Source organism: Parasteatoda tepidariorum, chromosome 4 (assembly GCF_982258835.1).
Source record: "Parasteatoda tepidariorum strain Cologne lab strain chromosome 4, Ptep-v5.0, whole genome shotgun sequence".
In the NCBI taxonomy this organism is placed as follows: Eukaryota; Metazoa; Arthropoda; class Arachnida; order Araneae; family Theridiidae; genus Parasteatoda; species Parasteatoda tepidariorum.
Genome location: NC_141758.1, coordinates 62,565,285 through 62,592,209, shown reverse-complemented (window position 1 = coordinate 62,592,209; position 26,925 = coordinate 62,565,285). Strand labels below are relative to the sequence as shown.

At 26.9% G+C, this 26,925-nt stretch overlaps 1 protein-coding gene across 7 annotated transcripts; it reads left to right on the top strand.

Moving 5' to 3' along the window:
- The first annotated feature begins 96 nt into the window (after positions 1–96).
- On the top strand, positions 97–26,925 carry LOC107444464 (leucine-rich repeat-containing protein 40). Of its 7 annotated transcripts, none has more exons than XM_016058612.4 (15): positions 97–225; positions 2,159–2,361; positions 4,524–4,717; positions 8,306–8,379; positions 10,188–10,317; positions 11,819–11,942; positions 13,351–13,493; positions 15,423–15,595; positions 17,339–17,429; positions 18,653–18,816; positions 20,687–20,794; positions 21,025–21,135; positions 22,516–22,593; positions 24,605–24,790; positions 26,710–26,925. In XM_016058612.4, the coding sequence occupies exons 2-15, from the start codon at positions 2,169–2,171 to the stop codon at positions 26,816–26,818; spliced, it is 1,878 nt and encodes a 625-aa protein (XP_015914098.1). In that variant the 5' UTR covers positions 97–225; positions 2,159–2,168; the 3' UTR covers positions 26,819–26,925. The 7 variants fall into 7 exon arrangements, with proteins under 7 accessions (XP_015914098.1, XP_015914096.1, XP_015914099.1 ...); XM_016058610.4 differs by having other exon boundaries at positions 103–157; XM_016058613.5 differs by having other exon boundaries at positions 109–238.

Sequence of the window (26,925 nt, the reverse complement as noted above, 5' to 3'; positions counted from 1 at the left end):
ATTTTCATATTTTAAATTTATTTAGCTGTTCATTTGTTTTTGAAATACAGTTTTTTAATTTCTTTTGAAACGATATTAATTTCCATTATTGATGATGGAAACAGTAATGTTTATTTACAAGCAACGGAGAAATGTCAACAAACAAAAATTTTAAAATGTCAGCTGATGCGGTTTGAAGTATAATTTACAAATAAAGATTGAATGTCACTTGCGTCAATTATTTATGTAATAATAAAATGTATATCACTTAAATGAAGTAACAATTACGCAGTATATATGTTTCATTTTAAATTTTTGGCTAGTTAAACGAAATCATGTTAATTTTAAATTTTCATTTTAAATTTTAATGATTTTGTCATTTAGAATAGGTTGTAATATTGTGCGTTGAAAAAATTTTTGTTGTTTGTTATATATTTTTAGTTCTTCAGTGTAAGGCTCTATGTTATTATTTTATTACGTACCCGCAACATTCTACGTGCAGTTAATACACTGACCAATTATCCTACAGCTTTGTGTGTCGGCTTGCTAAAAAAGAATATGAACACGGCTGTATCATATCATTTTTAGCTAACTTAGTAGAAAAAAATTTCTCTGACTATCAAATGACTTTAATTTCTGGAGTGCAATTTGCCCTTATTATATTTGTATCTACATAACTACTCTTTGCTTATAGTTAGATTCGTTTCATTTCCGCTACTTTATTTATTTATATTTTCTACTAGACAAACTGTAAAAGAGTATTTACAAATAAATCCTACATTTAATTTTTTTCTCTGTAATTTGTTTATATGTATTTACAATTATTCATGACACTTGAAAATAACTTAAAATACACTTGAGCTAAAATCAGAGATGCACAACCTCTCCTGGGTAGGCTAAAAGTAACTCACAAAGCCTTTGGACGCAGTCCTTGAATGTCTTCAGTATAAATAAATTATTAATTAAAAGAAAATAATAATTTTTTTTAAGCCTTGTTCTGTCATATTCAGTTATCAACTGAGTTAGTCCATCCATCCCAAGAATTGTAATCAAATTCTATAAATCAAAACCATCACCTTATCTGATGCCTTAATAGTGACAAATTCTGTTTTCTTAATAGTTGTAAAAATTAACTTCTGGAATAATGAAAATTTTTAATTCTTTCCCTTTAGTATACTTTATTGTGAATTCATTGTTATAATTTGCTTTGAAATTGCATATAATTAGATATATCTAATGTAATTATATATTTAACAACATACTTTAAACTCTATTTTTAATAAATAAAAATATTTACGTAAATTATATATTTTAATTTATTTTTTTCGATGTTAGGATTTAGGACTAGTGTTTAAAGTGTCTAGTCCTTAAAACCAGGTTAAAACTGTCAAAAACCTGTGCTAATGGTCGTGATGCATTGTGAAGAGTTGTGTTATATATCTAATTATTTAAAATACAGATTTATGCCTAATCAGTATGTGCTAATATATAAATATTGATATCTAATTAACAATATTTAGACTTAAAAGTGAAATTATAATTTTGAGGAGAAAAAATTACTTTATGTTCTTTACTCTTTTATTTTGAGAGCTCCTACATAGTAAGAAATTTTGAAATAGAATAATTGAAATCTGTATATGTTATAGATCTCAGATTGTTCAAATGAAAAAGTAAAATCTTTATGTTTAAATATATATACAGTTCCTTCAACAAAACAATATTAAATTTAAATAATAATATTAGATTAATTTTATAAACAAATGATTATTATACTGAATTAATTTTATAAATATTACAAATTTTTTGTGCTGCTATTTTATTAATATTTATTTACTTTTATCAAAAAAAAATATTATAGAGGTGTGTAAATGGACCGGTGATAAGGTATACAGATTTATAGTATCTATTAGTGGTTGTTAATTTCAACCCTTGTTTTGTCCATTTTTATAAGGATCAGTTTTAAACAATATTAAATTCAAGTTAGTATTGTAAAATAAACAGGTACATTGTTTTAATGTTCTTATAATTATCAAAGTATTTATAATCATTTTGAGAGTTATTGTTCTAAATAGTATAGATTTTTTTCCATAATTTTTACCATGTACTAATGAATAAATGGAGATGTTTTCCTCATCTTTAGCCAAACATTTTTATGAATTTATTTATTTTGATATTTTAGTCAATTAACCATGTCATCCAAACTGAAAGAAATTAAAGCAAGAGGTTTAGCTGAGAAAAAGAGACAGGCTGGAGCTGTTGTTAAGGATAATGTTGAAACTTGTTTCTTTCGACAATTGAAAGAATCATCATTGCACCCAAGAATCATCAAACAAGCTCGCCAAAGTGGAGTTTTAAATCTTTCTAATCGGGGAATAGCAGAAAGTAACTAATGATTCCTTTATTTGGATAATAATTTACTGGATATCTAAATAATTAAATGTAAATAAACATTTTATTGTTATATCCTAATTTATTGCATTATAAACATTTGATGATATCAAAATGCTGTATTTTAGTTTTTTGTACTAGTAAGTTATTTATATTTCTTTGCTATTTTTTATAATAACTGTGGGTGCCACTCTTTAGTTCTGGGGACTGAAATCAGTCTTGAGAAAAAATTGTGAGACTAAATTTCATCAATTAGGTAATATCTCTTTTCATTTTGTTCTTTGAATTAAAATGTCCTTTTTAACAATAAAAATATTAATTCTATACAAAGATTACAATTTAAAGAAAACATTGTTACTTTTTATTATTATTGCGAAGTGATCTAGTAACGATGTCACACCGCAATGAAAGAATGGGATTGATTGAACTTCAGCTCCTGCTTGCTTAAACAAAATTTGTACAATTGTTGTATCTAAATTTATTTCAGTTTTCATTTTTCCTGAAGTTGTGAAATGCTGACCAAAGTTAAGATTCTTTTTTGTTTTAATTTATAGAGATAGGACAAGAAATAAATGCTGCAGCAAAAAAGAAAAAAAGTAGACCTATAAAATATATCCAGTGATTGGTGCAAAAAAATCTATGTTAACTATTATTTTTATCTTGTTTGCTAGGAAAAACTAAATTAACAAAATTAAGAAAAAAAATCAAGTCATCGATTTAATATTTGTGTCATTATTATAGAAAGTTGCATTTTGATGTCAGTCAGCTATAAATTTCTGAAAATTCTGGTAAATAAAGCTCGTGTTAGTTATTCACAAAATAAGTTCTGTCTTAAAGTTTTTTAGAGTGGAACCCATGTAATAACTAATTCCCTTAATGTCTTGTTTTTAAGTCAAATAAAAAATTTTTTTATTTAAAATTGAAAAGTTTAAGTTACCACTATTTGAAATAAATGAGTGAAAAAGTTAAGAATAACTAACTGATACTTTAATTAAGTTTTTTTCTTTGCTGAACATACACAAAATCCTACTTTTTGAAGTCAGAAATAGAGGATTAACTTACGTAACAGCAACTTGATTACCAGAAAAAAATTTTATTCTTGATTTTAGTTTTTTAGAAGGAAAATTTCATATTTAACAAGAATAAGTCCAAAGGTCTGTTTAGAAGAAGTTTGGGTCCGTTAACGGATCCTTCACAGAATATCTTTTCATAAAAACGAACCCTTCACAAAATAATATATCTTTAAATTGGACCCTTCACAAATTTGTTTATCTTCATTATTGTTTTGTTAATCGAGTAAACCCTTCCCGGGGGGAAGAAAGACGGTTCGAGACAAACTAAGTTCCCTAAGTTTAAATTCCAAATGTAGTATTCTAAGAAAGTATTTTTACTTTTGCAAACATCCTGTGTGCATTCTTATTAATATTAAATCATAATTTTTTTGTGAATAAATAATTGATCTATTTATATTTATTCATAAAATTAATTATAATAGAATATTATGTAAATAAAAATTAATTTATGGCAATTTTTTAAATAAAATATTATAAATTTAAGAATTGTTTAAGTTTACTTAATGCGTAACACATTAAAAGTGATACATTACTAAGGTGTGTTATTTAAAATACGTAAATTGAAATTATTAAAAATGTGAGTGATTTTGTTTATATTATTTATCCGAAATGAATATTCTGTGTTGAGCAGCAGTATAGGCTAAATACCAAATATTTGTATGTTGCATCCCTAATTTAGTAGCAGAAATTGTTGAGCAGAATCTTGTATCCATTTACAATTTAAAAACTTCTTGAAAAGGTTTTTAGCAATTTTTGAAATAACAGGACCTTATTTGCACAAATTCACAAAAGCAGGATCCTGGTTGAAAGAATGTGACTTAATGTTTATTTTATATTCACAAATTATGAATAGTTTTTTCACAATTTTTCAAAAACAGGACCTTTCACAAAATGTCTGGACAGACCCCTGAACTCACCTGTTCCCTCAACATTCACGAAATCCTCTGCTTTAAAGTCAGAAATAGGGGGTTAGCTTATAGGACAGAGCAATTTCTGTACCAGGAAACATAGTGATAAGTTATTTATATTGAACTAACCAATAAACTAAATTGATCTAGTATCTTATTTTTTTTTTTCTTTCAGTGCCTGATATAGTCTGGAATGTAACCAATCTTACTGCTGAGGAAAACAAAGCTTTGTCAGTATCTTTAGAATCTGCAAATGATGATGATAAGTGGTGGGAATATGTGGATTTGACTAAGCTTGTTTTGGCATGCAATACTCTTAAGTTCATATCCCCAGAAATTTCAAACTACCGGCGTCTTAATACCCTTGATGTGAGTATATTTATTGATTTCATAATAATATCAATATTTTGTTGCTTATGTGTCTAGTACCCCAAGCTTAACACCAATTGCAGTGAAAGAGACTTTGAAGTGTTTGGCATAGTAACGTAAAATGTTCGTTTCTAATTGGTAATGAAATCCACAATGGTAAAAATAAGCGTTAAAAAAAGTGAATATTCGTGGTGAAAAAAAAACGGATCTTATGAAACTAAAAATTAACGTTGAAAACTTGGTTAAAATAACGTAAAAAATGCGTTAAAAAACGGATCCTCTAAAACTGAAAATTAACGTTAAAAACTTGGTTAAAATAATGTAAAAAATGTGTTAAAAAGGAAACCAACTTCGTTAAAATAACTTCAAATATTGGTTTCAAAATTCATTATAGTCAAAATAAGGGTAAAAATTGATCATTTTTAGGACAAAAAGCAACCAAATTGTAAGGTTTATTTAAAGGATTTGAAACTACCATTGAAACCAATAAAAAACGTAAGATAGAAACGTTAAAATGCTCGTAGCCTTATGGCATATTAATGTTATTTTCGCATAAATTTTACTTTTCTCTGCTGCATGGGTTAATATGTTTCAGAAAATTACTTATTATTATTTACTTGTCTTTTTAAGATTGTTCTCATTTTTCTATTTCTTTATCTTTTTTCTATTTTGGTAAGTTAGTAGATTTTTACCTTGTGAATCTTGTTCCAATTAGGGAGCTTAATAATCTGTGGTCAACTTATAAAATTCATAGCTGCCAACTCTACTGGATTTTCCAGTAGACTACTGGATTTTTCCAGTTTCTCCTGGTCTACTGGTTTTATAAAAATTCTCCTGGTTTTTGTACATTTTAGAAAACTCCCTAAAATTGAGTCAGTTTCATAAAAATCCCTATTGAGATAGAATTTTTATATAGAGATTATTGCTTGAATATTTAAATAAGTATTACTAATATATGATGAAGAAATCCTCATTTATAAAAATCAGTTAGAAACTTTTTTTGTTCTAAAATGTTCGGTTTATTTTTATTCAGAACTCCCTTTATTACATGTATTAAAACATCTTAATTATTTCGTATGAATTATATGCTTATTCAAAATTACGAGTAAACATAATTCACAACATTTCAAGCATATTTAACGCCAATTATGACTGGAATAATTGCAGTTTTTCTATTTTGATGTCTATAAAAATCCCTAAAATTCCCTGTGTTTAAAATATTTAGCACATTTTGCTACAGTTATCATGAAATTTATATTATTTTGTAAAATCTACTGGATTTTTGTCTATCTATGTTGACAGCTATGAAAATTATATTTGTACATTTCATTTGTATTTTGATTCGCCAAAGTATTAGCAGACACATTTTAGAAACATTGTGTAAATATTCAGTAAAAGAAAATATTTTTGTTATTCTGTTTCGAAGAACAGAAATAGAAATAAAAACTTTCAGAAATTTTTTTTTTTTTGTTCAAAAATACCTGCTTAAATTTCCAAGATTTTATTACACTACTAGGGTAGTTATAACCTCCAATTTTCTATGGACTATGCTACTCACAATATATAAAAAAATTTATGTTCTCAGTAAAACTGTAAATCTATTAAATGTTCCAGCAAAATATTATTTAGTGGTGCATTTGTGATTAAATTGACTTTTAACTTATTTATTCAGGTTTCTCAAAAAATAAGTTTTACTTTCATCAATATCCAAGTTCAAGTTTATTGAAGAAAAGAACTTAGTAATGTGCAGAACTTCTCCAATTATCAAAGCCAAACACCATTACCTCGGAGCAATTTTTCTTTCTAAAAGATGTATTTTTCCTAAAGTGCATGAATCATTTACAAAAAATACATGTGTGTACAGTGATTTCGCTTACATGCTTAAGTATCAAACTGGTCAAAAATCGTACATGGGACTAAAAAAAGTTATGGCACGTCCTCTGAGACGCATAGTTTTCCAATGGAAAAAAATTTGAAAAGAAAAAATTTACCTAACCAGCAGATTTATGTTATCCAAAGTAAACCAAACATTAAAAGGAAAAAAATAATTTTTACTTTTCTGCATTAATAGCATAAGAAGAAAATAAAAATAATTCTGAGTCTCAATTTATATAAATGCTTTTTCTTAATGCAAGTGTTTGATCAGTTTTAATTAAAAACTTTGATTTCAAATACAACTCTTTCCTTGTTGACTAACTTTTTTCCTCCTTTATAATTTTGAAAATGCAGTCGGACTTCTATTTAACGAACTTCCATTTTACGAATTTCTCTATTTTGCGAATTTTTTCGTGGAACCAAGAACATTTTGGAAATTTCTTCGTTAAATAACTTCTAAATAGCGAAGTGAATTTTCTATTTAACGGATTTTTTTTTTAGATCTACTTTCCCCATTTCCCAAAATATTTGAGAAAATTATTAACTAGTTAACGCATTTTATGAGGGAAATAACCTTGAACTGATTTTCGCATCCCCTTAACTTTTAGAGAAAGCAGTAAAATTCCTTTCCCTTTTTGTTTGCATTTCATACAGGAAATGCAATCCCACTAGATTAGGGGGGAAAGGGTCAAATTCTTTGAATAGGAAATGAGCAGAGAAGATAAAAGGAATGGGTCATCAAAGTGTGTGGTCCCTGGTCCCTTATTGACATGTCCTATTATCTCCACCCCCACTGTTCGCTTCCTTTCTAGAAAAACTTTCAACTTTCTCGTTGTTCACTCGGTAGAGCTCCTGTTTTAAGATTGCTGATCAGAGTGCTGCTTGTTGCTTTTCTTACGGCTGCAAAATGTCGAAGCGAAAGTGCCTGACTATTAAAGAAAAAAATTACAAGATAAAGGTGCATCAATTGCAATTTTAATTATTTCTAGTATCCATGAATTTAAAACCTATTCTACGTTGTGTAAGTATTTCCAAAGATGATTTTCTATTTAACGAATTTTCCATATAACGAACTTTTTTTCGGGATTTAGCGACTTCATTAAATAGAGGTCCGACTGTATAAGACTTTTTAAATGATTAGATTTTTAGAATAATATAGATTTTAAATAAGAAACTGCTTTTAGTTAAAAAGAACCTGGAAAGTCTGTTGTTCTCAGGACCCATAGTTTCCAAAGTCTCAATGGACTGACTAATATAATTAATGCATGTACTTCTCATAAAATGGCTAAGAACTATTACTTTCTGCCTAAAAAATTCAAAATTGGTCCAAGGTAGAATTTTCTCTATAATCATTTATCTTAATTCATTCAACTTTATTAAATATTCCAGTGTATCAAAACCTTTTTTACTCCTATAAAAAGTTGTATTGATACCAACCAAATATGTCCTAATATTTGATATTTGGTACACTTTTCTAATCCGTTTTATTTATACCTTTTTATAAGAAAAGTTTAGTTGTGTCTTGCATTACACATTTGTAGAACAATTTACACACAAATTTAAAAAATAAATTTTTTATTTGTTCTTTTTCTCTTTTTCAGATTTTTACTTGTAAAGGTAAACTATAATCAGAAAATATTTGATTTATTTGAAATTTTTTTGAGTTTTAAAATAATTTTTACTTTTTTTTTAAAAAAAATAAAATCTTTTTAGTTGCATGATAACTGTCTGTCAGATCTACCTAATAGTGTGGGAGAACTTGTATGCCTTACTAAGTTAAACATAAGGTTAGTTGATTTGATTACTATTTATTGTCATTATTCTTGATTTACTTTGATTACTGCAGATATTATCTATGAATTATTCGTATAACTTTGAAAAGCATTGTTTTTAACCATCAAATATAGCAATCAATGTATTCTCAGATTTTCTAGTCTAGTAAAGATTATGAAATTTGTTTACAATATAGTAACTATTATAATTTAATATTTTGATTTCTTTACTTTCTTAATGTATGCATATTTTCTCTTAAATTCAGTAGCATTATATTAATTATGTTAAAAATATTTGTTGTAAACAAGTCTCAAAAATTACTGTCCTACAGTGGACTGATCGTCAAGACACAGTTCCCAGTAGAATACCGAAGTCAGGCATCACTGGCTGTGGTCAGTGCGTGGGTGGATTACCACTTTGATCAGACTGCAAAGAGACCAAGGGCGTGCGGTATCGGGCCTCGTTAAACTGTTCTACCATAAAGTGCTCGACTTCGCGCATAAGCCCTCAGGCTACCAAAATAGGAGAGCCATCCGCTTTGTGGCGGATCAGAATTGTGATGGCATGTCTTCTGATCATCCTCAGGGATGTTTCCCAAACCGTCGCCAATAGCCCATTGTGCAGCTCTAGTGCAGTGTAAATCAACAGCAACAATAAAAAATTACTGCAGTAAAACAAACATTCTAGTAATTTTCTATTAAACATGATAGTAAAATTATTTCTTATTGTCTTGAATTCTGAACATTTTGAATAGTTATATGCTAAAACTATTTTATTTAGTTTGTAAACCAATCTTATGGAGTTCCTGAAATATTTCACACATCATTTTATTGTATTTTTCATGACTTTATTATTTAAGTTTAAGAAAAGAAAAGTTGGACATATCTGGATTAAATTAAAATAATTTTTCTTTATAATTACTAAAATATCAAATTAAAAATTCATTAATGAATTAAGCTTTAAATTTAACTATTCAGCTTCTAAGGATCTCATTTATACCCAAAAGGGATTATAATTCCTTAATGTTTATCTACCATGAATTATAAAAACACAATTTCACTTTTTGATAAGTAGCAGTAGCTAGTTATCAAATTTAAGATATATAAGTCTTTAAAAAAAAAAATTTAATATTCCCAAGTACCAAATTTTAAAAATATTTACTTTAAAATTTTGTAGAAAATATGGTAACTGAATTCATTGAAACATATTTCAATGAATAAAAAAGAACAAAACATATTCAAAAATACCACTTAGTTGCTTAATAAATATCAAAGTTATATTCATATAATGCTAAGCTATTAAACTCATAACTCAGTGGCGTGACAGCACAAAGAGGGTGAAAAGTGTGTTTTATTAGATAATTTAATCATAAATCTTTGTTCAAAAAAATTATATTAAGTATGAATGGTATATAAATTTATATCTTGTTATCGAGTTTTTGCACATAAAATGTCAAGGTTTTTTTACGTTGGGTCACAACTACCCCTGTTTTTATTTGTTTAAATATATGACCATTTAAAAGTGTATTACCCCCAATAATATTTTAATATTGCATTTGAATAAGTAAACATTTAATACTATAGCAATTTATGTCTTTTTTTCTTACAAATTTTGAAATATTTTAATTTAATGTAACATTCAAAAATGTTTTAATGTTGCATTTGAATTAGCTTCTTTCTTTTCTTAAAAATTCTTTTAACGCCTCTTTGGATACTTTAAAACCTTTCTAAAACATTTATAATATATTTGGTTATTTTTGGACTTTATTTTGTCAATTGCAATCTTTATAAAAGAAACTAATGTGTTACTTATTTTATTATAGTCGAAACAACTTCAATAATTTGCCAGAATGTATATTTCTTTTGAAATCTTTACTTATTTTGCAAGCTCAGCATAATAATTTGTGCACTTTAAATGATGATATTGGAAATTTATCCTTCCTTGAAGAATTGGTAAGATTATCATATATTTTTTTATCTAATGCTTTAAAGAAAACTTTCTTAATAATATTAATTGTTTTTTTCTTTGAATTTTTAGGCTCTATTTTAGAGTAGAAAAAAGTAGAGTAGTTTAGAGTAGTTTTTCATTACAGAAAAAAAATGAGAGAGAATTTCTCACCCTTTCTCAAATACAGGGTGAGATCTCAAAAAGTTAAGTGAGATTTCTAAAAATTAAAAAAACGCGAATAGACTTGGAAAAAAAAATTTTCTTTAATTATAATACATTTTTAACATCTTCTAATTTTTAAAGCATTGAATATTTTTGTTGCATCATCATATCGAAAAGGTTCTATATTTACTTTTTCATCAGCTTTTCTCATTAGGTTGCTCAAATATTTATCAGTCATTTGTATACGATATTTTGTCTTACTAATTTGGTTTTGAGTGCTGAATGACCTTGCAACAGATGCTGAACAATTCGGAATCACTTAGTAAATTTGTAGCATTGAAAAAAATTTAAACGTGTTACATGAAGAAATCTTTCCTTCTGTGAATACGTGGTTGCAGAAAAGTGTGTGCTGTCATTCGGGGGGAGGGGGCATTGTGTTCTGCTGTTCGCACCGGTTCTGAACAATACTGGTAAATGGGGAAGCTAGATAACAGGGATCCATGTTGAAAATAATGAAAGATCAAGGAAGAAAAGTGAAACGGATTTTATTCAAAATTGCAGAAGACTAATTTTTTTCCAAAATTCGCTCATTTTGAAATTGATTAATAGAGTGTGCGATCTTCTCGCGTTAATAATTTTTTAATGCTAGAAAAGAAAAAAATAAGCGAGATTCTCGCGCTGTAGTGAAAACACTGTAGTTATTTGTTAGCATAAAATCTCACATTTCAATTATATGCTTGAATTTCAATGTTGCAAAATAATTTTAATGGCAAAAAAGACATTACATTTTATTTTATAATCTAAACCTAAATATGTTATTGTATAATATCTTTTAAACAATTTTAAGTATATTCAAAGTTAGTTCTAAGTTAGTTAAAACATAATACTCATGTAAATGGTAAAGCTTTGATCAAGATTTATTCTTTTGATAAGCAAATTCAACTATTCTCAAACGGAACTTTAAAAAGTCATAAAAAATATTGTTTAGCAGTTGAGCAGCAGGGCTTAAACTGGCCTTTTGATTTAGATGTATTTCCAACAAAAAAATTTAAAGATTAAATGAAATATTAACTGATGGTAGGTACTAAATGAAAAATTAACTGATGGTAGGTACATGGTCATTCCTTCAATATATTCATCTATTTTAAATTATTTGCTTTAATTGAAATTTTATTGCTTCTTTTTCTTCAGAAGATAGATATTTGTTTGAACATGAGAATCAAAATTTGTTTTTGTTTTGATCATTAATTGTATACCTTCTGCATTTTGTAGTTTTTTCAATGCTAAAATATTGTTTCTTGACATTATTTCATTAAATGTAGATTACATTTTTATTGATTTTAGGATTTATCAAATAATAAATTGAAGAAACTTCCTCACTGTATTGGGTTTTGTTCAAGGATCACCCACTTTAATATTTCGAATAATGAATTGGTTGTTTTGCCTGTTGAGATTGGAGATATGAGTGGTATTTAATTTAATTTTTTCATATTAGCTAATTTAATATTCCGAGCAATAAGATGTTTTCAGAATTCTTTTTATTTTATTAGTGATGAGCTAAATATACATATGTTCATTATTTCTTCAAGAATTAAATTTATAAAGAATATTTGTCTGATTCCATTTAATTACAGTTTAGCACATTTTATGTAAGCATTGTAAATCCTTCTCCAGTCTATCTATTGAGTTTTGTTAATTATGATAAGAGAGAACTTGGTATAAACTTTAACTTAACAAAACTCTTCAAGACAAAAAATTTTGCTACAGAATTATCTGTAGGTACTGAATTTGCAAATGTTTTTGTACTATGCATGGTAAACATTTTTAGATCCATAGCAATTGAAATTAAAAGTGAAATTTTTGATTTGTTTCATTGCCTGATCCAGCCTATATTCCTGAATCAATATTAATTTTTCAAATAGTATTAAAATTATGAAGCTGTTATTTAATAAGTGACATTTTTTCTAGAGTTTTTCACACGTGAAATATTAATTTAAGTTTTTTAAAAAAGGTCAGAACCTCTTCCTAAAAACTTGTACCTTCATTAAAAGAAAAGCTTGCTTAATTAATCTAGATTTAATAAAGTGACAGTGAAATGCCTCACATTTAATTATGTCTGTTCAATTATCAATCATGTAAATAAGGTGTATGGAATAAATATGCAATTTTTCATTGTGCTCTTTTAATTGTACTAAACGTAATATTTATTCTAAATATTTAAAATTTTTAAAGTGCAACTACATTTGATTATATTATATGTACTTGCACAAAAAGTATGTATACAAAATATTTAACAAAATTAACTCTAGATGTGTTAACCCTATATAGACTCCTGAATTTTGCTAATTTTGCAAAGTCTAGGTAATAATGTAACATTTTAACATCTTTAAAGATTACGAATGTTAAATTGTATCCCTGATTTATATTTTAATATATAAGTAACATTCATTTACTTAACATATAAAAGTAAACATTCATAATGATCATAAATTTATTTTAAAATTCAATTTTTGACTTATTGGCATAATTTCTTATAGTGGTCTTTCACAGGTTGATAATAATTTTAAAATATTTGACAGAGTTGAGTTATTTATAATTCTAGTTTTTTTAAGTTCACTATAGTATGAATAGTAGTGAATATTGTTATCTTATTGAGATAGCTCCTAAATCAGGATTAAATTTTATTCCTTTAAATTTCAAGTAATTTCATAATAATTCGTGTTCAATCAATCTAATAAGTGTTTTGCTTTTCCAAAATTTAAATTTTGTTTTTGTAATTCAAAAATAAGTTGTCAACTTCATTAATTATTTTGTTTCACTGTTGAACAGAAAATGCACCTTTTTGTACTTTGACATTCTGCTTTACTTATATTTAGCTCTAAGGCATTTTGATGTATCAAAAAATAAATTGAAGTCCATACCAAGCTCAGTAGGGATGCTTAGCCATTTGGAACAGTTTTACATTCAACATAATAATATTGCAGATATCGCTCCCCTGTCTTGCTGTTCGTCAATAAAGGTAAATACTTGCAACATTTATTATTTTAAAATTTATTATTAAAAAATGTACAAGTAATATTAAATGTTTTTACTTGAAAATAATTTGTTAAATGTAATGCTTGCAATAAAAATAATTTGTATGAACTTTAATATACAAAAATTAAAAGCTTTTTTCTCTTTGGCATGTCAACAGTTAAGTATACAATTTTTATTATTATTATCAACAATATTTTAAGCTAATAAACATGTTTATGTGCCTTGGCTAGTTTTGCCTCTTAATCGTAAGCAAGATATATGATTGTCTATGTGACTATTAATAAGCTTTATTACATTTAGTTTTAAATTTTTTCTGGCTCTTGTGTGCAATATTGCTTGTGTATAATAAAATCTGTTTGTTAAACTTTCACCCCGTATGATTGTTTTTTATAAAACATAATGTGTGTCGCAATTTCCATAAAAAAAATAGTAATAATTATAAGCTTTATTGCTTTTTGAATAAAAAAATCTTGTAGCAAAAGCATGGTTTGGAATTTGACTGACAGCTCTGAAATTTTCCAGGATAGTTTATATAAGTCTACAAGTTTTATTTCTGAAATTGAATAGGAATCCTGTAAATATAAAGCCACATCTTTTAAATGTGTATAATAAAAATAATTTAAATTTAATTTTAAATAATAAATTTTAGCCTTGCTGTCTTAAACTTCCCAAAACAAGGTATTGCAATGAAGTTTCACAATAAACAGTTAAGAAAATGGCTGAACCTATAACGGGAAATTAATCTGTAATTTTAATTAGGGAAACATATTTAAAACATAAATGGCTGGTTTTTTTTAATTATTCAAAACTACTATTTGCCTGAAGTGCAATTTTAATCAATATTATTTGTATTTAAAAATATTTCTTCAATATCATTATGTGTCTTAAAAATAATTAGCATAATCTCAAAAATATAATAAATTGTGGAATTTCAGTTAGTTATGGGCAAATATTTAAAATCAAATATCAGGTTAACTATACTAAAGATATACATTTATTTATGTGCACTGAATGCACAATGATTACATTTGGAGATTACAATGAAACAATTCAGATTTTTTAAAGTTTAAGGTGGTATTGAGCAATGAATCCCATGCATCTTATTCGTGATACATGTACAAATAAATAAGCTTTTTTTTTATCTGTGATCCTAATTTAGAATGTAGGAATTCTTAGATGAATAATGCAAACCTGATTTTTATGAGAAAAAAATAATCTGGCTTTCAAGTGCCGCAACAAAATATCATAATTAAATTCTTTTTTAAAGTACAAAAAGCAACATAAATTTTACTTCAAGATTAATAATATATAATAAATTATGTATAATATTTGTAAATCGTAAATTAAATGAATTTTAATTGTTTTCTTGTTTAATAAAATTAAATTATAGTAGTTAATTATAAAAAAAATAAAGGTTTTAATAGTTTAAATATGAATACTTTAATTTTGAGTGAAAAATTTTTACCATTAGCTATTAAATAAATTATTGAATTGCATTTGTTTTAAATGTATTTCAAATGCTGAATATGTAATTTGTATCTCTATAATTTGTAATTTTAATGCTACCTATAGTTAAAGATGTGTTTTAAATATGCATATATCTGTTCAAAAGGAGAGGTGTTCCAGAATTTTTTTTTTTAAACATTCTAATATTTGAATATTATTTAGTATATAAAGTATATTTTACTTTAAACAATAAGATAATACATGTGATCTGTGTGTTTCAATGGTATAAATCATTTAACATCCATTGCATTAAAAAAGTGTAGGTTATTTTAAATGTACAATAATAATTTAATATCATTAATGATTTTAATGTTTGTATCTTTTGGTTTTTGTATATTTTTTATTTGTTACACATAAGTTCACAGATATTGTATTGTATTATGAAATGTGTTTAACATTTTAATAGGAAGTGCATGCTGGCTTCAATAACATTATTGAACTATCCCTGGAATTCCTAGAATCTATTCCTAGTATAAAAATCCTTGATTTTAGAGACAATAAGCTTTCTCAGTTACCAGATGTGATATGTACTTTACAAAATATTGAGAGACTTGATATTTCAAATAACGGTTTGTCTAGGTTTGTTGCTTTTTTACCTTCATAACCTTTTCATAATTTCATTGAAATGCATTTTCTGCTGCCATTTTTGTTTTTTATTTTCTAATATATGTTTATTTTGATGAACTCAAATGTTGTGCTGTTCAATTACTTATAATGAATACTTAAGTAAGTTTGCGAAAAAACTGTTAAACTTTTTATTGCTGATACTGAACTCAGTTGGGGTAATATTTGGTTGTTTTCCACGCAGAAAATAGTTTTCTTTCATGTTATTCCATGGAAAAACTGTTGCAGGGAAAGTCTGATTTTGACATTCGTCATCCTACATCATTCATATAGTCACTTTGATGAATGTCTTTAATATTTTCAGAAAATTGCTTTGTGCTTATATTGGTATTCGATTACAATTAAGGTAAACACTTGGAATCTGTCTTAAGTATTGGCAATTTTATGTGAACCACAAATACCTGCCAGATAATGAGATATTCTTATGGTTTTATTAATAATAATCACGTCTTTTAATTAGATAAAATACCCATTAACCACTTTACCAAATATTCCCTATGCTGGTGCTTTATTTAGATTATTTAAAGGTCCAATATACTCTAAATAATTATAAATAAGAAATATGTTGGTCATTCCCTGATCAAAAAAATTTATTCACTTCAAAATACGTAAAAAGGAAATAACAATTGACATGCTTCAAACACTTCAAAAATAGGTGCCCTCTTTCGAGACTTGCAAGGACACGAAATATGAAAATGTAAAGTTGTAAACAAAAATGGAAGAATAAAGATGAGAAATAAAACTAAAAAAACCATAGTAGCAGAGAGAGGAAAAAATGATGAAAAACAAAATCAAAGGGTAATCAGGGTAATCCCAAATCAGGGTAAAATGCATTTCCACATGCTTTGGTGAGGTGGCAAAGAACTAATTTTGTTAACAAAGGAATCAGCATTTGTATTATATATTAAGAGAATCAGCATTCACATTATAAGCTGATTTATTCATATTGTTTACGCGGAAATGCATTTTATTCTGTTTTGCCCCTCTTGGCCACTGTGATTTTACTTATTCTGTTTTTCCTTTTTTTCTCTCTCTCTGCTACTGTGGTTTTTCTAGTTTTGTTTCTCATCTTTATTTTTCCATTTTTCATTGGCAACTTCACATTTTTATGTTTTGAATCATTTTTGTTTCTTCTCATTAACATCTGGCAAGTCTTGAAAATGAGCACCTATTTTTGAAGAGCTTGAAACATGTTGACTGATCTTTTCCTTTTTGTATTTTTGATGCAAATGAAGTTTTTAATCAGATAAAATCTAACCGCTTCAGTTTCTTGGGATTATTTATTTAATATTAGTCATTCATTAAAGCATTATGTGAAAGTCAAGAGTAACTGGAGATTGTTGTTATTCACTTATTTTCGTTTTTTCTTTTAGTAAGCTTTTTTGTGTAAAAGTCCTATAATCAGCCTACAAAGAACATTTTTTTCCCATTTATAACTTTAAGTATGTAGGAATAAATAGAAATGGACATGCATATTATTTTTTTCTTTTGAAAGGATTTTTCTTTTTTTCTTTTCTGCTCTACAGTCTAAAATAGCTGAATGCATATTTATGTTTCATAGAAATTTTAATAAAATAAATGAAAAAAAGTTTTGTTTCACATTTTTAGAAAATCTACAGCTACTAAAATATATGATATATTACAATTTTAAAATATTTTGCAATTCCACTTTTTTTTATTGCTTTAAAAAAATTTCAGCTTGCCATACACTCTTGGCACATTACCACATTTAAAGTTCCTTGCAATTGAAGGAAACCCTATGAGAACCATAAGAAGAGATATTATTCAAGTAAGTTATTTAAATTGATCATTACATATAAATAAATTAATTGATCATTACTAAATTCATTACTAAATTGATCATTACTCAAAATATCAAACAAAGCTATGAAAATTCTAACTAATTTATATTTATGCCTTTTCTTTTGGAAAAATACTCACTTTTTTCAATTAATTTCATGATACATCTATATAATTCTTAGGAAATACAAAAAAAATCCATATATTTTCAAAACAAAGACTTTATGAATCAAACATATTTTTGTGAAAATTTTTATTTTTGTTGCATGTGTATTTTAAGCCATTTTTATTTCTTTTGAACTTATCGAAATGCTTTGAATGAAAATCAAGAAAAGTATTATATATTACGAAATAAAAAATCTGTAAAAGCTCTAAATTTTTCTATTTTTTTTCACAATAAAATTTTTTGTGTTTCTCCTTACTTAAAATAGTTTACATAATGTCTCTAGATACTGCATGAGAAAATAATATATAAATATGAGCTAAACTCAGTGGCACGACAGCAGATAGAGGGCCAAGGGTTACTGTGCACATCTCAGTTGTCTTGACCTTTGGGCTCTGGAGTGCAAGAGCAGATATTTCGGTTAGGTGGTCAGCCCAACGCAGAATGAAACATATTCCTTATAGTAAAATAACAATATTTTTAGCACAACAAATTGCAACACTAGGCTTCTGCTAAGCTTCATGATTTTTCGAGACCACTAACAAAAAGAGAGTGTGATAAAAATCATTTAAAACAGAAAAATTACGAAGAAAGCATTTAATGTTTTAACAACGTTTGTCTTGTCGGCCCTCATAGTTTCTTCTCTATTTTTAAAAGTTTTTATTGCACTCTCTTCTCGTTTGTGATTCCAAAAAATGGCAATGCTTAGCTAAAGCCTTGAATCGCAATTTCTTGTGCTAAAAATATCCTTCCAATTCCATTTTATGCTTTTTACTGTAAAGATTATGTTTCACTCATAAAAAGTGGTTGTTGCAATTTGAAATTTTAACTTTAACCGTAACCGCAAGAGCTACGCAATTATTTTGAACATCATTCTTCAGCACATAGATCATAATACCAATGTACAAAATTTTATTTAGTTCACTCAAATGGTATGCTCTCCGGAGGGTCATATGCCGACAAAGTTATTTAAAATCGCCATGTATTATGCATTGCCTATATTTCAAATAAATGCATCAAAAAAAAATTTTTTTTTTTTTCAATTTTAGAGAGGCACTGTGCAGCTTTTGAGATGGCTTCGTAGCCGGCTTGAAGATCCTGATGCTGTTAAAAGTATGTCCAATTTATCAACTGAATGTGATGGATCAAAAAATTCGTCTGCCTGTGATGTTGATAAATATGCTTTAAAGTCTACTAAAGCTTTACCTCTAAGGTATATATGAAAATTCAACAGATATTCTAATATACTGTTTCAAGTCACATTTTCTATACAAAAACTAGTGCATTAAGTTTTGTTTGCTATTCCACTCCCTTTAATGCCCATTATATGTTATTTTTAAGCCCATTAAAATCTGAAAATTACAGGCAATAGTTTTCCTTTCTTTTTTAATAGTTTTCCTTTTTTGTACTAAACTTTAATGCTAATAATTGTATATGTGTCTTTAATAAAAATAATTTGGCATTATTTTATGGTTAAATTATTTAAAACAAGTGTAATTTTTATCTGTCAATTTTATTGGCTATAAAATTAGCAATATTATGTTTTTTTTTCTTTACAATTTAATGATAAATATTTATAATCTAAAAAAGTAATGTACTTTTTAAAAAACCTTATTGATTAAAATACAAATGAATATCTCTTTTTATTTGAAACAGAAATTTTATTGATATTTATTTTATTTTAATTATTCTGATACGTTGTGTGAAAATGTTCCTTTAGCATATTCTTTGATAAAAGGGATGTATTTTTTTTTCACTTTAATCAAACTTACACATTTTTATTGTTATTATCTAAACAAATCTCATGATCAAAACAGTTTCTGTTCAAGTTATTCATTTTCTTAACACACATTACCTTTTAGGGTGCTTAAATTTTGTGTATATTTTCCATTCATAAAAAAAAATATTCTGATTTCTGAAAATAATTCTTCTTTGGTACTACTTTAAATACTCTACCTTTTAGAACATTGCCAAAGTTAACTTGATATAAGTCTGGAGTTAGTGTTGTTTAACATTTCCCATTATTAAGACATTCTAGTTTATGTTTCCTATTGTTTAACACTTCCTATTTTACTTTTATTCTAGTTTTACTGAAGTTAAATATTTAAATATACGAAAAAAATAATAAAAATAAAATCCTAGTTAAAGTTTTTCCACAATTTTTTTAGCTATGTTTTAGTTGAGTTTAGTGTGTTTGTTTTTAGTTTAGTTTTAGTTGATTATTTTATTTATATTAAAAGAGTTCTTTTTTAAAAAAATGTTTGTTATTTTGTGAAATGTTGTTACTAAAATCTTACTTATAAAAGGATAATTTTTTCGACATTCTTCAAATCATAGAAAATAGACAGTGGTGAAGAACAAAATTAATTTATTATCAAATATTATGTATAAATATGCAACCTTCTTGATATCATTAGCCATATCTACATATGGTTTAAATAGCTTAAAAATCTTCATACTATAAAAGTAGATCCTAATTAGCAATAAAGCTCTTTTTCAGTTTGAAAACTAGGGTCTTCAAATCAACAAGGAACTACCTTCTTTATCATGTTCACTTATCTATTAATGATGTCAAAGGGTAACTAAATTTAGTTTTCTTTAAGTTTGTATAAAAGTTCTAACCTGGAAAAGCACAAAACCTCCTAGCTCATTGGACGTCATTTAAAGAATTGATGAACTATTGTGCTTAATGAAAAGGGAATGTTCATCGTTTGTCTTGCATGAAGACTAATATTTTCTGACCAATAAGAAGCTTCAAACTCCTTTATGACCATTTCATAGTCTTCAAAAAATCGGGGGTTGTTTTTCCAAGAGAAGAGTTTAAAGCTCCTTCAATCTTATGCCAAATGTTGCATCTTATGGCAATTATGTCATAAAATGCATATACAAAACTATACATATTCTTCAGTATTAAATCTATTTTGTTCTTCATTTTTGTCTTTTTTTTCTTTGGTGCAGTTGGATTTGAAAAAAATATTATTTTAGTATTTTATTTATTCCTTCCTATCTTGTGGTTAGTTTTTGTCAGTAGTTTGATTAATTATTTTAAATTTATTTCATTTTCTAAATAATTTTTTTTGAAGCAATAAAAAGCTAAACACCATTCCTAAAGATGTTATTGAAACTGCAGCAGCATCTGATGTGACATCAATAGACTTAAGTAAAAACTGCATTTCTGAAATTCCTGAATAGTATGTATGAGTTTTTTCATTTTACTTCCCATTGTTTTTTGTCGATATTTTTTGTTTTCTATTTGAAATATAAGTTTTCTGTCACATTTTTAATTTTTAATATTTTAATTTCTATTATAATAAATTTTTAATTTCTACAAATATAATGAAACTTTATATACCTATAGAATAAAATGTCCATATCGTAGTATAATTTCTATATATTATAATATGTATTATAATTTTTATAGCTTTTCAGTCATATTACCTAAGGCAGTGGAAGTTAATTTGGGCTATAACAAATTAAATAGCATTCCTCCCTTCTTTGGATGTGGTGAACATTTACAATACTTAGATTTCAGGTATTCACTCATACTATTTTTTTCACAATTATTTAGAACAAAATTGATACAATTTCAAATAAATTGTTATTCTACCAAAATATTTAAAATAGTAATATGCTATAATTATTGTGAAAACACTCATCCCTGATTAAGCAATTAATTTAATATTTGGTAAAAATAAATATCTTGGTTAACTAAGCAAAGTGCTATCTCCATCCACTTCTCTTTAATTGATTTTTAATTAGTGGATGGGCATATTCAATGAGTCCCTATTCAGAGTAAAGTTTCATATTGTATTGTGACGATTCATAATATGATTCGAAAAGCTTCGTAAAAAATGGAATGGCAACTACTAAGGGAGTGGTACAAAACAACAACACCTGCTATGGTGTCGCGGTAATATTCTTGTTAGTGTTGGTGTAAAGTTCTTTAATAAAAAATATATATTAAACAGTGTAATTAATAACTAGATTATAACCACAATATATTTATATGCTGTTCTTTAATTACAAATCCTGATCTTCTTAAATGATTTGCAAAGTAATGGTATTGTTATTTTTTTATTAGGATAATAAAACACTGATATATATCATAATAATTTTAGTTTCCTAAAACTAAAGTTATGTCTCTAAATTGAAATCCAGTTATATCAAATATCATAACTTAAAACTTTTTCTTACCAAATTATTTAAAAAAAGCATCAAAAATGTCCTATTCATTTTTGCCCCATTAAATAATGTCTGTTATACACTCTGGGAAATATTTTTTTCATAATTCAATATTTTCTAGTTTTAATTAATTAATTTATTAACTCTCTTTAATTTGGGACTTACACCACATTATAAGACTTTAACTAGGGTTAAACATTAATACTTTGTTTTATAACTAGTAGTTGAAAATGTTAATGAATCAATTAAAAATATGAAATACTTACTTGCAAAATTGATTAAGATAAAAAGCGAAGAAATGAGGAATCATGAAGTGGCGTCCTCTAACAAAATATCAACTACTAAATAGTTCCATAGGTGCTGTTCAACTCCAAATAACTATGTGTTGCCAAGTAAGAATGATAAACAAAAAAACATACATGCATCATATTACAGAGACAGACAAGTTCCAAAGAATTTTTTTATTCTGTTTCAAGGCTGTATGAAAAAAATGTTAGTGGGGCTTAAAAGTCCTGTTGGTACATAAAGGGTTGACTGAGTTTTGTTTTACTTAATCTAATTATTTATTGTTATTTGCCAGTAGTAATTTAAATTTAATTGGCATATTTACACTGCTCATATGTTTTTGTTTTGTTTTTAAATATTACATAAAATTAAATAACATTATAAAAAAAGTTGTAGAAAAAATATGCTTTTTATTAAAACTAAATTTTCTTTTTTTTTTTTTCAGAAATAATCAGCTGAGCAGTTTGCCTGCTGAAATAGCTAACCTTTCGCATTTGCGAGAAATGAATGTATCATGTAACAGGTATACATTACAATGTTTGGTTATGTATTTTATATATATATATATATATTTTTTATTTTACACTGGAATAAAGTATTTGAAATGTATTTCAATATATTTTGAAACTGTATATGTTTATTTATTATTAAGTTAATCCTATTTCAAATTCTATGTTAAAAGCATGATGTATAGCTGTTACTCTTACTGGAATTTTGAGGAACCTTATAGTTTCTTATCTAGTTTTATTAAAAAATTTAATTTTTTTGAAACCTTTATAAAAAATTTCCTTGTTTTTGAATTGTATTCATTTTATTCAAACATACAGTGCCTGCAATATATAAATTCATTGATTAGTTAAACTAGCCACTTTTTATCGTATTTAGACCTATCAAAAAACAATTCTCATATTTAAATTTTTTTCATTATATTTAAATATTCAGTGTCTACAGTTTGTAAACTCATTGTTTAGCTAAACTAGCTGCTTATCTTTAAAGAATTTTCAACTACCGAATCAACAACTACTGATAGATTTGAAATTTCTTCCGCTACTGAACTTAGGAAAACCGAATATTTGAATCAAAACTTATTAATCAATTATTGAAACTAAAGTACTAAAAGTGAGATAAAGCTTTTGATTTAGAAAATTGCCACTTTTAAATTGAATTAAATTAAATTCTTTTAAATTGAATTAAATTAACTTCAAAGAATCCTATTTTATATTTATACTCAATGATGCTGTATAAAAAGGAGAAAGTGCTATCTCATTTCTTATGCAAAGCAGATATTCTCTTAATGGACTCTAAATACAGAGTTTTAATTCTAATATTTAACATAGTTAAAAGACAGTTATAATTTTCTTCGAGTAGTCATTTGGATTACATTTAAACAGTAAGCACTGTATTAATTCTTATCGAAGTAAAAGTCTTTAACTATGCTAAATGTTACAACTTTAGTTGAACTATTTTAGTGAACTAGTAAATATTTTTATTTCTTTTTAAAATTAAAATTATTTTAAATTATGTATAAATTTTTTTAAATTTTTGTTACTTTAAAGTAGCATATTACTAATACTAATAGAAATTGTGCATTGTACAGTTATAAAAACAGTATGTAAGGAACAGTGGTAGGCACTATAAGGAATAAAACTGTTTCTAAATTTTTTTTGTTCGATAGAAAACAATATCTGATGTATTTTTTTTTACATAATTAAGTGAATCATCACATTATTTACCACTGATTCTAAATTGTCTCCAAAATTTGTATATATGTATGCATATTTCTTGTGTATTGTATTTGAGCTGATACATTCTCATGGTTTGCATTTTCAAATTATAAGCCAAGTTATTCCCTGAATAACTGCATATTTCTTATTTTCATAATTAACCAAGATTGTGGAGCCTTTATCTCCATGACCCCTCTGGCTCAAAACAGGCTATTGTGGGAATGCTTTCCTTATTAGCCAGGAATTCCTCTGCTTTTATTTCACATACTTTCTAATAATTGTTATTCAAGAAAAATTCGTAAATTTTGACCACACATTTTCTTTTTATTACTCAGTCCTATTATCTCATCTACTGAGTTAAATGGTCATCAAATTCTAGTTACTCATATTTCGATGATACTGTTTCCTTTTGCTAAACTTTGTTGCTATACATGTGTAAAACACCCATTACCTTTGTTTTGTTTAGGAGTTAATTTATTGTAAATTCCTATCTTATTATTTATTTCATTATCATAGTGTTCATCCTTATGTTCGCTTATTTCTGAATGTTTATTAAATTTCTACCTGTTCTCCGTTTGTGCTATTCATTAAATGAGCCTGTGTCTCAGAGAGTCAGTGTTTGTGCTACCTACTCCAATGTTCAGTTATTATTATTATTATTATTATTATTATTTTGTACAGAGCTGGTGAGCTAGTATTCCTTTTGAGATAAAGTATTTCACAAAGTTTGCTAAGACTCATGTAAATGAACATTTTATTTAGGCTAATAATTTTATTTGCCTCATTTTTAAAACTTTCCTTTTTTTTAAGGTTAACAGCTTTACCAAGTTGTTTATATGGTTTGAAACACCTTGAAATAATATTGGCTTCTGATAATCAAATTGAATTTATTGATGTATCTGGATTATCAAGTTGTTCAGCTCTTGCTGTGTTGGATCTTCATAATAATAGTATTAAAACAGTACCTCCTGAACTTGGGAATTTAAAACAACTTAGGTGTGTTACCTTTAATTTATGTCTGAATCTGAAAACTAATTTTGCAATGGTAAAAAATATGCTTTCATAATGCTTCTCAAAATTTGCATGCTATATTAAATATTTCAATGTAATGTATTCGTGATTTTTGATATTGGGTTTTTGTCTTTTCCTATTACAACCAAATTATTATATTTCTCAATAGATATTATGTATCTGATATATGCTCTAGGGTCAGAGTATGTCAGTCTGGAAGAATTCAAATAATGAATATTTTATGAGTAATAATGAATATTTATAAATGTAATTAATGATTTACAAAAGTAATAATGAATATTTTATGAGGTTATAAATGCTATAGGCTTTAATTTCACGTCAATTTAAATAGTTCAGTTGGCTAATTGCTACACATATATTTAATTTTCAAGCATTTTTTGGTCGATAGTAATTAGTTTAAGCATTTTTTTTTCCCTTGACCCTTTTCTTCCAGTTTTTGTTGAATGTGGCTACCCTGATGACAAAGATTTAAAATGTATATCCTTTATTCATGTTTTCTTATTACTGTATATACGAGGCTCATCCAGAAAGTAAGTTTCCCGAATTTTTTTTTAAAAAAAGAACTCTCACTTTTAGGAACATATTTATTGGCAACAAGTGCAGCAATGTTTCAGCTATTTTTCAACATAGCCACCACCAGAATTGAGACACTTGTCGTATTGTGGGATCAACTTTTGTATCCCTCTGACATAGAACTCTGTCTCCTGTAAATGGAACCAGCGTGTGACAGGCGTTTTCAGCTCTTCGTCGTTGCCAAAACGCTCACTAGAGGACAGGAATTTCTTGAAGTGCAAGGAAACGTGAAAATCGCTGGGAGGCTGGATGATCAAACAACTCCCAGACAAATTCTGTCAAAACAGCTGCTGTGCATTGTGCCGTAGGTGGACAAGCATTGTCATGGAGGAGCACAACACCCACAGTAAGCATTCCACGACTCTTGTTTTGAATGGCACGTCACAATTTCCTCAGTGTTTCACAGTAACGGTTGACGTCTGTCACACGCTGGTTCCATTCACATGCGGCAGAGTTCTATGTCAGAGGGATACAAAAGTTAATCACACGATACGCCAAGTGTCTCAATTCTGGTGGTGGCGATGTTGAAAAATAGCTGAAACATTGCTGTACTTGTTGCCAGTAAATATGTTCCTAAAAGTGTGAGTTCTTTTTTTTTAAAAAAAATCGCGAAACTTACTTTCCGGATGCGCCTTGTATTCTGCCGCTCCTTTTTGCTTAATTAATGTAACAATGTCATACAAACAATTTTTTATCACTTTCAAAGAAACTGAATCGCAGTTGTGAATTAAATTTATTTTAATTATTAATTTTATCATCATTTGTGCACATCCCACTCAAGAAGTGACATACCTCGGGCATTAATTTACAGTGCCCAAAGCCAAGAATTTGAATAATCATTGTGGTATCGGTCTTTGCATGGAAAACCATCCCCTCTGCAGAGGATCAAAATTGCGATGGCATGTCTTTGGATCATCCTCAGGGATGTTTCCAAGACCAATAGCCCGCTGTGCAGCTCCAGTGCGACGTAAATGAAGTACCTACCTGGATTAATCATAGATTGCTACACATTATTCAACTTGTAATAATAGAAAAAAGAAGTTTTTTCTAAAATCTACTTTTGCACAAGCCAAAGCCAAGCAAAGGTAGCTTATGTCTTCATAATCCGCATTTGAAGAATTGTGAGTTCAGTAAGGATAGCCAGTTTTATTTGTTTTTCTTTTTTTTTAAAAGTTATGTGCTTTTCCACAATTTTAAATGAATTTCTTTTTGTGGTAAACTGGTAATTGCAATGAATGACTTATACTAATACTATTTCAAACCGATTTTACCATTGCTTCTTTAAAAAGTTATTCACATGAATTTTTCAGATCATTATTGCTGGATGGGAATCTATTTCGCAATCCTAGGCCAGCTATTCTCTCTAAAGGAACACTTGCTTTATTGGAATTTTTGCGAAGTCGTATTACACAAAATTAAACTTCTCAGAAATGCTTGTTATTGGTTCAACTCTGTATTATTCGTGTTTTAATTAAAATGTTGATTTTTTTTACAATTTGCAATGAAATAAAACAACTTTTATATAA

What these genes read in the sequence shown, in the direction of transcription:
- LOC107444464 (XM_016058610.4), top strand. Translation starts at nt 132, where the DNA reads ATGTCAACAAACAAAAATTTTAAAAT. An exon ending in TAATCGGGGAATAGCAGAAA is followed by an intron (nt 2,362 to 4,523) that starts GTAACTAATGAT and finishes TTTTTCTTTCAG; the next exon opens with TGCCTGATATAGTCTGGAAT. An exon ending in CTTACTAAGTTAAACATAAG is followed by an intron (nt 8,380 to 10,187) that starts GTTAGTTGATTT and finishes ATTTTATTATAG; the next exon opens with TCGAAACAACTTCAATAATT.